Source organism: Euleptes europaea, chromosome 14 (genome assembly GCF_029931775.1).
Source record: "Euleptes europaea isolate rEulEur1 chromosome 14, rEulEur1.hap1, whole genome shotgun sequence".
Taxonomy (NCBI): Eukaryota; Metazoa; Chordata; class Lepidosauria; order Squamata; family Sphaerodactylidae; genus Euleptes; species Euleptes europaea.
This window is the reverse complement of record NC_079325.1, coordinates 31609819-31622662: the sequence shown is the minus strand read 5'-3', so window position 1 is coordinate 31622662 and position 12844 is coordinate 31609819. Positions and strand designations below refer to the sequence as shown.

The window sequence follows — 12844 nt, the reverse complement described above, 5'->3', positions numbered from 1 at the left end:
ACCACATTAGGTCCTGGGATTTTCTATATACACGCACGGTGAAGAAACCGGAGTTCCTGGACTTTTCTTTGAAGTTTCCTATACAGTTTAGATTTTCTTACAGTTTAGATATTCTGTTCTTGTTATCTGTGCAATGATGATGTCTTGCTTGTAAATTCATCTTTGGTTTAACATGATATAATTTTTTATATTTAAACTGAGCTTTGGTGCTGTTTATTGTTCCTAACTAACGTTGTTCAGCACACGTATCAATTGTTTAGTCAGTACTACCTGGCAGTTGGCAACCCTAAGTGTAGAGGTTAAAGGTTCTGATTAGTATCTGTGCGATCTGGGTTCAAATACCCACACTGCCCTGAAGCTTGCTGGATGACCTTGGGTCAATCTTATTCTCTCTTAGCCTAACCCTACCTCACAGAGTTGTTGTGAGGATAAAATGGGGGGTGAGCTCCTTGGAGGGCAGATAGAATAAAAATGTAACAGATAATGTTTGTTCCAAGTGCCTTCTCCCACTGATATTTAGTTATTTTTTAACAGTCTGCAAAGCAGTCCCAGATGTCACACAGCTGTTATACAGCTTGAATTTTTAAAGTTTGCAAATCTGAATTTTATAATGTGCACTTGTTTCTGCTCATCTTTATTTGCATAATTAGCAAGAAGCATATGTTACATTCACTTTTCTGCACTTCTGCCTAGAATCCCAGAGATCTGAGGGGGGTTTCTGCTGTGGGCCAGCAAGAAGAAGCTGGGGATGTGGTGTTGAAAGAAGGACACAATTTCTAGCTTTGGGGACCCCAGAGAAGTTTTAAAAGCTAGTTACAGTTCTCTCAGAACTCTCTCAGCCCACACAGAGGCAGGCAAGGGCAAACTACCTCTGAACGTCTCTTGCCTTAAAAACCCTATGGGGTCATCATAAGTCAGCTGTGACTTGACAGCACACACACACACACAGATCTAAAAGACTGCTGTACACAGAAAGAAAAGCATCTAAAAAAAAGCAGAGCTAAATGAATTCAAGAAAACTTTCCAGAGAGAGATCAACAAATGCAATCCTAAAAACAATTTCTTGGGAGTTAGCCCTGAGCAGACACGCTTCTGCACAGACATGATTAGGATTGCTCTCTACACTTTCCATTTTCCAAATGCATATAATTAAGCATATTGAAATAAGCAGGCAATCAGGAGACTGCAGGGTTATCAGTTTAAACGTCTTTCGCAGCGAAAGTGACACACACACACACACCGCTTTCTGCTGAATCAACAATTTCCCTGGCACTTAACAGACACCGCCCACTCATTGCCTCTCTTAGAATACCCCTCAGGGGGCTGCTGCTCTGTAGCTGTGCAAGGAATACAAGTTGACTCAGGAATCTGGGCTTTGCTCCAAGCCTCAATTTCTTTTGTCCTAGAAGGATCAGCTTCACACCATCCAGGCAAATCCATCCCTGCAGACCGGTGAGCTCATTCAAGGAAGCATGCAAAATAATAGGAAAACAGAAGGTGCTCCATCAGGAGAAGGAAGCAAAAAAAAACAAAAAAAAAAACAGCCTTTGTCTGTGTTGTGCGACAGTTTTGCAGAGATCTGAGTGCCCTTCTAGGACAACTGGTTTGGGGAAGCAACTGCTGATGCTCCAAGGCATAAGCCCCTTGACAAAACCCTTCTAGCAAGGGAATCTGGTGATTAAGTGACACCGATCATCTCTTGTTACCTCCTATATAAACCCCAGGGTTTGCAGTTGCTTCTCGGGGCCTTACAGATACTCACACGGAGAAGCAGTTTGGATACTCCTCAGTTCCTCCCGGACTTTCCTTCACCCTACCGACGTGCTTGTGTACACTGCACTAACCAACAGTGCTTTGCTGGCACCGCAACAGTAAATGCCTGACAATAAAGCTCTGCATGCATGTTGAAACTTCCCAAAAGCACAGTGCAATTGATGGACTAGTACCAAAAAACACATTTTTTGTGTTGGATCACACATTTATGCATAGCACAGCCCTTGATTTCCCTGTACTTGGTGGTCGGCACCTGAATGTATGAACCAACTCCTCTGAAAAGCATTTCAGGGGATATATGTGAGCACCTATCCTGCCCCAATGCTAGAGTGGGCAGAAGCTCCTTAATGGAGAAGGATTCCCCTCCTAACCCAAGGAACATGGAAATCAGGACCTCTACTGGAAATCCTCAAGCCACAGGAGGCAACTTTATCCAGGGATCCAATGAAGGCGGAGTCAAGAGCCCTCAACTGGATCCATCTCTGCAGAAACCCCCCCCCCCTTAAAAAAAGAGGGAGGCTTCACGACTAAGCAGAAGCCTGTATCAGAAGAGAGAATGATTGCCTGGCAGCCTGGAATATTTTGTTGAAGAGGGGCCGTGGCTCAGTGGAAGAACATCTGCTTGGTATGCAGAAGGTCCTAATTTCAATCACCGGCATCTCTACTTGAAAAAGGACGAGGCAGTACGTGACGTGAAAGCCCTCTACGGGAGACCCTGGAGAGCCACTGCCAGTCTGAGTAGACAATGATGACCTTGATGGACCAATGGTCTGATTCAGAATAAGGCAGCTTCATGTGTTTATGTGCCTGGTCCTAACCAGGATGAGGGAGCTGATCTCAAGCCTCAACAGGATCAGAATCTCCACTCAGGGCAACAGGAAGGGTGAGACAACTAAACATCCTAAGACTCCTCAGTCCAAACTTGGCCTTTGTGGGTCAACATCTCCTCTGGAAACCAGCCCATGCTCAAGTCCTGTGCTTGGACAGTGCTGGTGCTGACCCTGTAGGCTCCTGACTGCCTCCCTGGTTCCCTATCATTTGGACAGCTCCCTGTGCTGATCCGTGCTCAGTCACCATCTGACCTACACCCTGGACAGATGGACCGACAGCATTTGCTGGGTTTAAAACAGGACAATGTGGAAATCCTAGGACCAGCATAATTATACATGATGCATTAATGTGTGCAAGTCATCACCTGATGTTCAAATGATCAAAGGATTCACATTATTGTGTCAAACAGCTCTCAAGCACTATCCAACTTGCAAAGACAGCTTTTGCATGCGACTCTTTATCTATACAGATCTTAAGGTCCCTGATAGCGATAATCCTTTGAAACCTGTACAACAATCCAATGGAATGAAAAGGACTACCTTAGAAACAAAGGAGATGTCACTGGGTAGCCATGTTTCTTTACTCATTTGTATGTCCTATTCATATATAAAGGACGTCTAATTTCCACACACAAGTAAGTGTCTTGCAGGTAAGGGGAGCTGCATTCTCCTCTTCCCTATGTCCCTTGCGTCTATCACCTCAATTCCGCTTTCCCTCAGACCAGCTCTGACACCAGAGGTGAGCCAGGACACAAGAAAAGTACTCAAAAACAAGAGAAAGCAAGGTAAAATGGTGGTGGGTTCAACTACTCTCACCTGTGCCTCCATTTTGGCCATTTTGCCATAAAATCTCCCCCTACTTCACATACATACACATTTTATAGATGAACAGACCAGAAACAAACATGAGCAAAACTTGGCAGCTCCCATCATGTCTAGTTTAATCCTTAAAGGGTCCTGAGTCATGTGGATAAAAATAGGAGTGCAAGTTTGAATAGGTTTAAATGAGTACTTAGTCAACTGAAATGCAGTTAATTAAATGATGGGAGCAAATTTTAATCAATGGAGGAAAATTTGTCAGTGACTGTTTCTTCTTTGAAACTATATTGTTGTGGTGGGTTAATGAAACAGAGATGTTTCTAGAAGGGGAAATTAAATACGGGCCTGTCTTCTAATAAGAAATGGTAACTTTATTGTCTAATCCTGTGCATCTTCACCCATAAGTACAATGCACAGAGTTCATTGGGGCTTACTTGCAGATAAGTGTGCACATGATTACAGTCCTCGTTCGCTAAATTATCTCTTTCAAATGTCTCAGAAATGCCCCTATAATTGGAAATATGCCAGATTCTCAAAAGGGTTATCAAAAAGATCTTTAAATTGGTCAACAACCCTAGCATAAAAACCTGATTCTAAAACAGGATTAACAGGGACCTGCACCACTTGACTTCAGAATTTTGCTACCACAATGGATAGGTAGTTTAATAAAAATGCAGGTTTGTCATGCTGACTGGATAAATAGGGAATTCACAGGAGAATAAAGAACTAATTGAGAACGTGAATTTGTTCTAATTTCAAAATCAATAGTAAGTCAATGACTGAAATGAATAACTCGGTCGCTGCTGAGCTTGACCTCAAGGCCAAACGAGATGTTACAGCTGCAGTGTGTTTGACTCATGGCTGCCGCCACCATTTTAAAGAAAAAATTGACCATTTAAAAATGCACTGCAATACTTGAAAAGGTGCAGGGGTGGACAAGATTATCTGGTCCCCCCGCACTGTGAACTCATGGGCCCTCACAGCATTTTTCAAATGGTCAAATTCTTCCCATACATGGTGGAGGCTACGGGTCAAACGTGTGGCCACTGTAATGTCTAGTTATACCCTCAGCCTCATCTCACTGATCTGGCAGGCAGTGAAACATTTAAAGAAGCCCTGACGAAAGAACCAGAAGGTGGAACGTCAAGATAAGTCTGCAATCTGCAGTCCACAGAGATCCCTTTCTTTCCAAAGCAAAGTTAGTTCTAATGGTTTTGTACCAGAAGCACAACAGTATAACTGCACTGACTTCATGTAGTAATCTGGATTAAAGTGATTCCATCAAGCTGGAAAAGACAAAGACCTCAGAAGGCAATTTTCCTTTCTTCTTCTGTGAAACATTTTCCCTCTTGGTCTTTATGTATTTATTTACTTCATTTATACCCTGCCTTTCTCCCCTGTGGCTTTCTCCAAAGCAGCGTACATAATTCTCTACTAGATTTCATCCTCACAACAATTCTGTGAGGTAGGTTAGCCTAAGAGTATGTGACTGGTCAAAGGTCACCCAGAGAGCTTCCATAGCAGAGTGGGGATTTCAACCTGGGCCTCTCAGATACTAGTCTGAGACTCTAAACACTAAACCACACTGGCTCTCCAATGCATCCTTCCAAGTGCACAGAGCCATAAACACAAGACTAAGTGGAATCTTTCAACTCCCCCTGGCTATTGGCCAGTTATCTGTAGTGCTGTGACATGCCTATTAGGGCCTCCCCAGGACCATACACACTCATTACTCCCACTCCAAGCAAGATTTCCCCTTTCAGTTATTCACTTGTCTCCAAAATGAGAGGAGCTGGGTAGGGGATACATGAGCTTATGGCCCCTTCCAGTCTCTTCCCAGGGGAAAAATATTTGAATAGGGCCAGAGCCAAGATGTGGGACTGGAATCTAACTCTTTATGGATTTGGGGGCAAGAAATTAGGCATACAAGGAGTGGGGAAGGGATGAAAAAGACGCTTTTGAATGACAAACACATTCAATAAATGGGCATTCTTGAATCTGATAGATGATTTTTGAGATTCCACAGCCTTTCAGGTCCCACAGTAAAATTATAACACATTCCTAATATAGATCAAAATCAAGATCACTTCATAGAAGCAGACATACACCAAATGGAATTTTCTAGCATTTCATGCCAAGTTCCATCTGGAAAATTTCCCAAGAAAAGCAGGAAGATGGCTGACTCCGGCATCTGCATTCCCTCAAGGATCAAGAAAGAAGCACATGTATATGAGGAAATGAGTGCTGGAAGAATCCGGTTTAAACTCACCTCCTGCGCATATACTAGAAGGTTTTGCAGCCAGAATTTCAATGCAGGATTTTTTCAAAATCTAGAGGTTGCGGGGGGTGGGGGAGAGAGAGAGAGAGAAGAAAAAAATCTGATGACATTGTTCAATAAGATGCAGAGCTCTGTTTACACAATGAAATCATACTCAGGCTAAAGAAACAGCACTGGTAGATCCCCTCATGCAGCAGCAATTTCATCTTCTTCACATGGCAAAAACATATGGCAAAAGCTTTCTGGGACCAAGGCAAGAAGTGCCTTACCTCCTCCAAAAATACTCATGTTGGGCAGCCACTTGGAATGCCCTGGACTATTTGCCAGCTACTCTCCCAGCCCATTCGCTTACTAAGGGGGGAAAGGATCGCAGCTTAGAATGGATGACATACCATAACTGGATAATGGACTGTCATATAGCATTGCTATAGTACATTGAGAGTGCATTATCCACTGAAGGTAAGGCATCCCTCTTTTCATGCATCCCAAGGCACCATTTCCCCCCTCTTGGGAAGATAATGGGAAATCCAGTTGCAAACTATTGCTACAGTGCATTGAGAATGTGTTATTCAATGTGTGCAAAAGCAGCCCATATCTCACCCAGCCAATAAGTTAGACTTACTCTGTTGTTATTAATAACTTGGCAGACACATATACCCTTGTGATTCTGTTTAACAGGCAACTTTACTAACCTGGATATAAACATGTGGTAAAGTAAGGACAGCTATCTTGTGTGAGGTGCCAGCTTGAAAGCTGACTGGATCATTCCCATTTACATGTATAAAATGTCACCCATGAGCTGGTTCTGTGTGGAAGGCATATGGAGTCAGCCAGATACACCCATAGATCTATGATAGCATTCCTTAGGGCAGTAACGCTAGGTAGCATGAGGCAACCAGTTCAGGTAGCCGATTTTGGGGCAACCAACTATCAATTGTTTAATTTATAATTGTATTTTTACACATAAGGGGTCTGCACAGAAACAGGGGAAGAAAAACAATCAGAAATACCTACCTCCACCATCTCAAATCTCTCCCTCTAGAATATTATAAGAATGTTTACTATATATATTATATTAGGGACTCGAGTTCATTCACGCCACAAATAAGCTATGGTTTGTTCACGATGTCTGAATGTAGCGCTTAAGCCAGGTCTACAGCAAAATACTTATACCCACTCTTTCAATTTAAAAAATGGTGACAAATTATTTTCCCAAGTTAAAAATGGGGAAAGGACCAATAACAGCCATCACCTCTCAATTTGCCCAAATACCTGCCTGCAAAAGGTACAGATGGAATTAGGCCTTTTATATCCTCTTAAAAGTCTCCAGAGATGAAAAAAGGCTTCAAGGGCTTGTACATGCACCAAGGAACTGAGGCAAAAAACAAGCCTAGGTTCTTCTAATCCACTGACACCATAAGAAGTAAAGGTAGAACCTGGAAGAGAGCAGCAGAGGTGTCCTGTCCAGACAGAGGAAAACAGGAACTGCCAGAGATAAAAACAAGCAAGAGAAAAAAAGAAAGGCAGAAGGAGTTATAGAAATGAGCCTTGCAAAAGAAGGGTATAACACTGGAAAGAAGAGAGACCACTAAATTGGGACACAATATTCAAAATACTTGTACATTTTTATGTGAAAGCAAACACCAACAAAGCCGTTCGTGGCCTTGGACCCATGTATCTGCAGGATTGCCTCTCCTGCTATGCTCTAACACAGGGGGGGTCAAACATAAGGCCCACGGGCCGGATACAGCCCCTTGAGAGCTCTTATCCGGCCCGTGAGGCAGCCAAGGCAACCCCCCCCCCCCCGATCTGGGCTGGTGAGGCCCGGCCCAACCAAGTGACATTTACGCTATATCCAGCCATCATATCAAATGAGTTCGACACCCCTGCTCTGGCATGACAGCTTCGCTAGTCTGAGCAAAGCCTTCCAAAGGTGCCAGCCTGCCAGAGGGTAAGATCAATTGCTGCCTGTACACCTGCACTCTCTGTTGTGGACTCCACCTTGTGCGATAGCCAGCCTGAGGAGGTCAGCAAAGCTCCCACACGTCTGTCATTCCACAGACTGTATAAAACAGAATTGTTCAGGAGAGCATTTTTATAAAGGGAATAGGGCTGTAGTACAATGGAATGGTTCCAGAGGACACTTTTTATAAAAGGAGAAAATTGTATATATTTGTCCTGCTGTTACTGCTCTGCTTTCTACTTTTGTAATTCTGCTTTCTGCACTGTTTATGATGTATCATGTCTGACACCTTTTTCTTTTTACATTTCCCCCCTAACCTTTGTCACCCTAGTCCCGTTGCCTTGTTTACTGCTATGCTGTCCGATTACATTGTTTTTATATCGCGTGACCCGCCTTCAATCTCAGCAAGAAATGCAAGGTATATACATGAACATTCTTGTTCATTTGCCATCCCATAAAGCTGCCTTGCCTTAAAGCAGACTGTTGGTCCAGCTAGCTCAGTATTGTGTGTTCTGTCTGGCAGCCTAGACTTCTTCAGTTGGAGATTGAACCTGTGGCTTTCATACAAAACCTGTGCTCTACTACTGTGCAGCACACCCTAGAAGAGACAACAGCGACTTTCTGCATATTTTCCATCTACCTTTCTGTCTAGCAACTATCTAGTGATATCTAGAACGCCACCTATTTAGAGTTCCCAATGTCAAGGTGAGGGCTGAAATCCTCTTGATCTCTACAGCTGATCTCTAAACAGACGTTAGTTGTGAGGAGGGAGAAGTGTAAACACAGCTATGGCAAAAACAGTACAGGCAGGTTTGCCCGATTTGTGACCCACCTACAAATTACACCCACCAACCATGTATGATGGCTCATTGGGAGGGGAGATCCATAAAAACTCTGGTTTTCCAATTTCCTGTCTGTTTGGCACTGTGAAACCAAGAAGTTTGTCAAATGAGCCCCAGTTCATTTGGCGGTGTCTCCATACCATGGAGGCTAACTTTTCCTTAGAGCTTAGAAGAGGCAGTTGCCATGGTAACTGAACCACTACCCGACAAATGAAGCCATAAATATTGTGGCCTAAGAAGAAAGGATGGCTGCCCCCACATCAGCAATCAATCAACTGGGGCAACATTTTGTACATGGGGTCCTCCAAGGAGGAGAGAGCATGTTGACCCCTCCCTGAATTAGAAGTAGGTTCCAAAGACTTGTGCTTTCTTCACACTATGACAACTGGGCTAACCTTTAATGCTGTGTATTCTTGTTCTCCCTCCCAATATAAATTGGTTAAAACGCCATGTTATTATCCCCTTTCCCATGTTTAAGCCAACGCCTCCTTTAGAAATTGCACCTCAGGCTTGTGACTGGGGACAAAACTGCCTCGCGCTCAACAGTGATGCTGAAACCAGCCCCTTTCACTGTCAGAGGTGTACATAATAATGTTCCTTAGCAGCTGTGGCGTTTCCTGAATTGGCAGTTCATCTGCTGGGGTGGGTCAGAGGAGGGCAGTGTATAAGAAGCAGCGGTTTCACAGGAGAAACAGGATGAGAGAAGAAGAAAGAGCTAAGCACCAAACCAGATGGGGTACTGAGAATTCTGTGAACAGAGTTCCCAGTTTTAAAAACAACTGCATGCACATTGGTGTATGTGTGTCCATTCAGGGTTGGGCAGTGTCGGATTCCATTCAACCCACTCGAAGCTCCATTTACAGAACTCCAAGGCCATTTATTCATGGAAGGTTTTGCATTGGATTTGCCACTCTTTAGATGCACTTTTTCCCCATCCATATTCTCAAAACTCAACAATAAGCCGCCATGCAGAGTTTTGAGAATTCGGATGGGGAAAATGTGCATCTATAGAGTGTCAAATCCAATGCAAAACCTTCCATGAATAAATGCAGCAAGCATCACATCTACTTCAGATTTGAAACAAATAATTTCTAGCCAGAGCTAGCAGAAACTGGAAGCTCCACCCTGAGGGACGGGGGTGCCCAAGTTTCTATCTGGGCAAACCTCCGCTGGCCACGGGAGATTATATTTCCTTCCACGTCTGCACTGCCTGTATATTCATAAATAAAGTAAAAATGTTGAAAAAAACAAACAAACAAAAAACCTCCGTAACCATACTCTTATTGACAATGCTGCTTCTGGGATTTTTCAATTTGGAAGTGAGAGACCACATCACACCATGATACTTTTGGCAAGCCAAGCCTCAATGTAGCAGTACATTCACAGTGGAGTTCAAAGGGCCTAACATTCCATTGTACAAAGTTTATGAAGACCGAGTAAAGTGTGAGTTCTCGCTGGGACTCACAATGTTCTGACTACTCCTACAGGGAGACATGGATGGAGATAATGGGGTGTGTGTGTGTTAAACTAACCTGCTATCCTGTTGGGGATCTGGCAGTATGGGTCTCTCCCTCATCTGGTATTTGTCATCTTTTGCAGAGGACTGGGGACAAAAAGGGGCTGAGCCCTCTCCCTGAGGATCCTCCCTCCAGGAGGATGGATCTCTTTCAGCTCCTGTCTTCTAATGAGGGGAAAGGGGAAAGGACAAGTAGGGAAGGGGAGATTAATGCATTTCCCTGCTTACCTTCAGAGGGCTGTGCGTATGGTTATTCTGCCTTCTCAGAAAAGGGCAAGAAACATGATAAAGGCCCTTTCCACACATATACACACAAAGCTGCCTTATACTGAGTCAGATCATTAGTTTATCAAGGTCAATACTGTCTCCTCTGACTGACAGCAGCTCTCCAGGATCTCTCCAGGATCTCACACCATTTACTACCTGTTCCTTTTTAAACTGGGGATGCTGGAGATTGAACATGGGACTTTCTGAATGCAAAGCAGATGCTCTGCTACTGAGCAATGCCCCTCCCTTATCTATTACTTAACTAGCTGCTTACAACAGAGACCTAGGGTTGCCAGCTCCAAGTTGGGAAATACCTGGAGATTTTGGGGTGGAGCCTGATGAGGGTGGGTTTGGAGAGAGGAGGGTCTTCAATGAGATATAATGCCATATAGTCTACCTTCCAAAGCAGCCATTCTCTCCAGGTGAACTGATCTCTGTTGCCTGGAGATCAGTAGTAATAGCAGGAGATCTCCAGCCACCACCTGGAAATTGACAACCCTAGAAACCTGAGAGTCTTTTGTGCCCAGTCCTCATCATTGTGAACCAAATATTTAAAGGCAACATATCAATGCTCCTATGGGCATTTTGTATTAGGAAAACAAGCTTTGCCCAACTATGGTTCTTCTGTGTGCCCCCGCCCCCGATTTTTTAAAAAAGTGATAGAAGGAATATCACTATAATGTTTTAACACTATAGCGATATACCTACAAACAATACTTACACAAAAAATAAAAAAGCCACAGGAGGTGGAGGGAGGGAATGGCAAGTGTGAGGGAAAATGGAGGTGGATTTGGCAGAAGGGAAATGAACCGCCTTCTTGTCCATTCTTTCCCCAGAATCATGTTGGGTTTGATCTTCCAAGGAAGGGAACTTCACAGCAGAACTGAGGGGAAACCTCGAAATCTGGCTAATGCACTACAACATCACCAGGAAGCCTAAATAAAAATTGCCGCCATTTGTGGGGGAATGAGAAGCAAGAGAGCCATGTGGAAGCTACCAATGTTATTTCTTGCTGTGCAGCAACTTTCCTCTCCTCCCAACTTTTCCATCATGAGACTGACCCTTCCCTGCCCTGATTGCTGCTATTAAGCTTGGCAGCAGCCAACCAAATCCTAGCTCAGTTCTAAATTAAGCTACCCGAGCTTGAGATCTTCTGATTTATCACACACAAACACAAGCACAGACTGGGACAAAGAGAAAGGGAAACTCTTCTGGAATTCATTAAGAACAGCTGCAAAGGGAATGCTGCCGGAGAACCAAATATCCTTTAAAAATTGCCGAACACCTGATGGTCCAGCATAATTTGGCACACAATTCAGGTTGGATGAAAAGCTAGGAAAGCTAGGAGGAAAGCCGGTGTCTAGTTTGCACTGCAAGAAACCACACTAAGGAAAAAGTGCTCCTGCGCTCCTCCTATTCAGATATCTCCCAACCCCTATAATTGTTCACCATCAATAATCGCCGCAGGTCTTGGACACACTTGGCTCCTCACTGTAAAAAAAAAAAAATGGAAAGATCCCATGTTTATTTGAACACAGGATCTCCCTGACCCTGTCAGATTAAACCTACTTTAAGATGGTTTAAAATTATGGAGTCGGGAAGGGTCAGGTGCTCAAAAAAGCATCCCAGTTCAGTCAGCTTTTCTTCACAATGAGGGAGCAGGGAGGAGAGGGCAGGAGAGAGGACATTCATAATATCACACCGGGTACAGTCCCAAATGGGGTGGGAAATGATGTTGGAAGAAGCACAGGCTGGAAGGAATTCATCTTGTTGACTTGACACAGTGTCCCTCGGAGAGGACAAAATGAAATTATTAACAACTTGATTTCCAGCTACCAACCAGCTGCTGTGTTCTAAACAGAGCACATTTTCCATGAACTGCCAGACAGAAACAAGATTGTACTCCGCAACAAAAGATGCTCTCTTATTCAGAAAAAAATGGACAAAATTCAAATGCTTTCCCCTCTACTTCTGTCATACTCCAGCTCGTTTCCGGAATGTTCTATGGCACGTCACATCCCCTCTTTAAAAGCGCACACAGCAGTATTATACACATCTAAACTGTACTCAGAACGCATTTAACTGAGCAGCAGTTTGCACAATTAAACAATTTTTGCTTTTTGTTCCCCCTGCCAGGGTTCCACTTTGGGTTTCCAACCTCCAGGTGGGGTCTGGAGATCTCCCAGAATTGCAACTGATCTCCAGAAAGCCGAGAAAAGTTCTCCATCAGAAAATGGCAGCTTCGGAGGGCAGACTCTATGGCAACACATCTTTGCTGAGCCCCTCCCCAAACTCCCCTCCTCCCATGCACCACCCAAAAATCTCCATAAATTTCCCAACCAGGACATGGGGGCCCTAGTTCCCCTGCAAACACTTCCATCCTAAACAACTTGTTCAGGATACTTAATCAACAATTGTGACTATGTGGTTTTCACTTGGGGAGCAGAAAGCTATTGACAACCCTGGCATCCAAAGTCCTCTTTATAAAAGAGCCTTCATTCTTTGCTCTGGGCAAACAATTTCCTGGCGTCTCCAGCTGAATGTCTACCTTGCTCC

At 43.9% G+C, this 12844-nt stretch overlaps 1 protein-coding gene across 1 annotated transcript in view; it reads right to left on the bottom strand.

The window, feature by feature from the left end:
• Positions 1-12844, bottom strand: part of ANTXR1 (ANTXR cell adhesion molecule 1) — a 149470-nt gene that overhangs the window by 97054 nt on the left and 39572 nt on the right. Inside the window, exon 9 of the mRNA XM_056860417.1 lies at positions 5692-5752. Within this exon, the coding sequence (XP_056716395.1) occupies positions 5692-5752 (61 nt within the window). The remainder of the gene's footprint in view (positions 1-5691; positions 5753-12844) is intronic.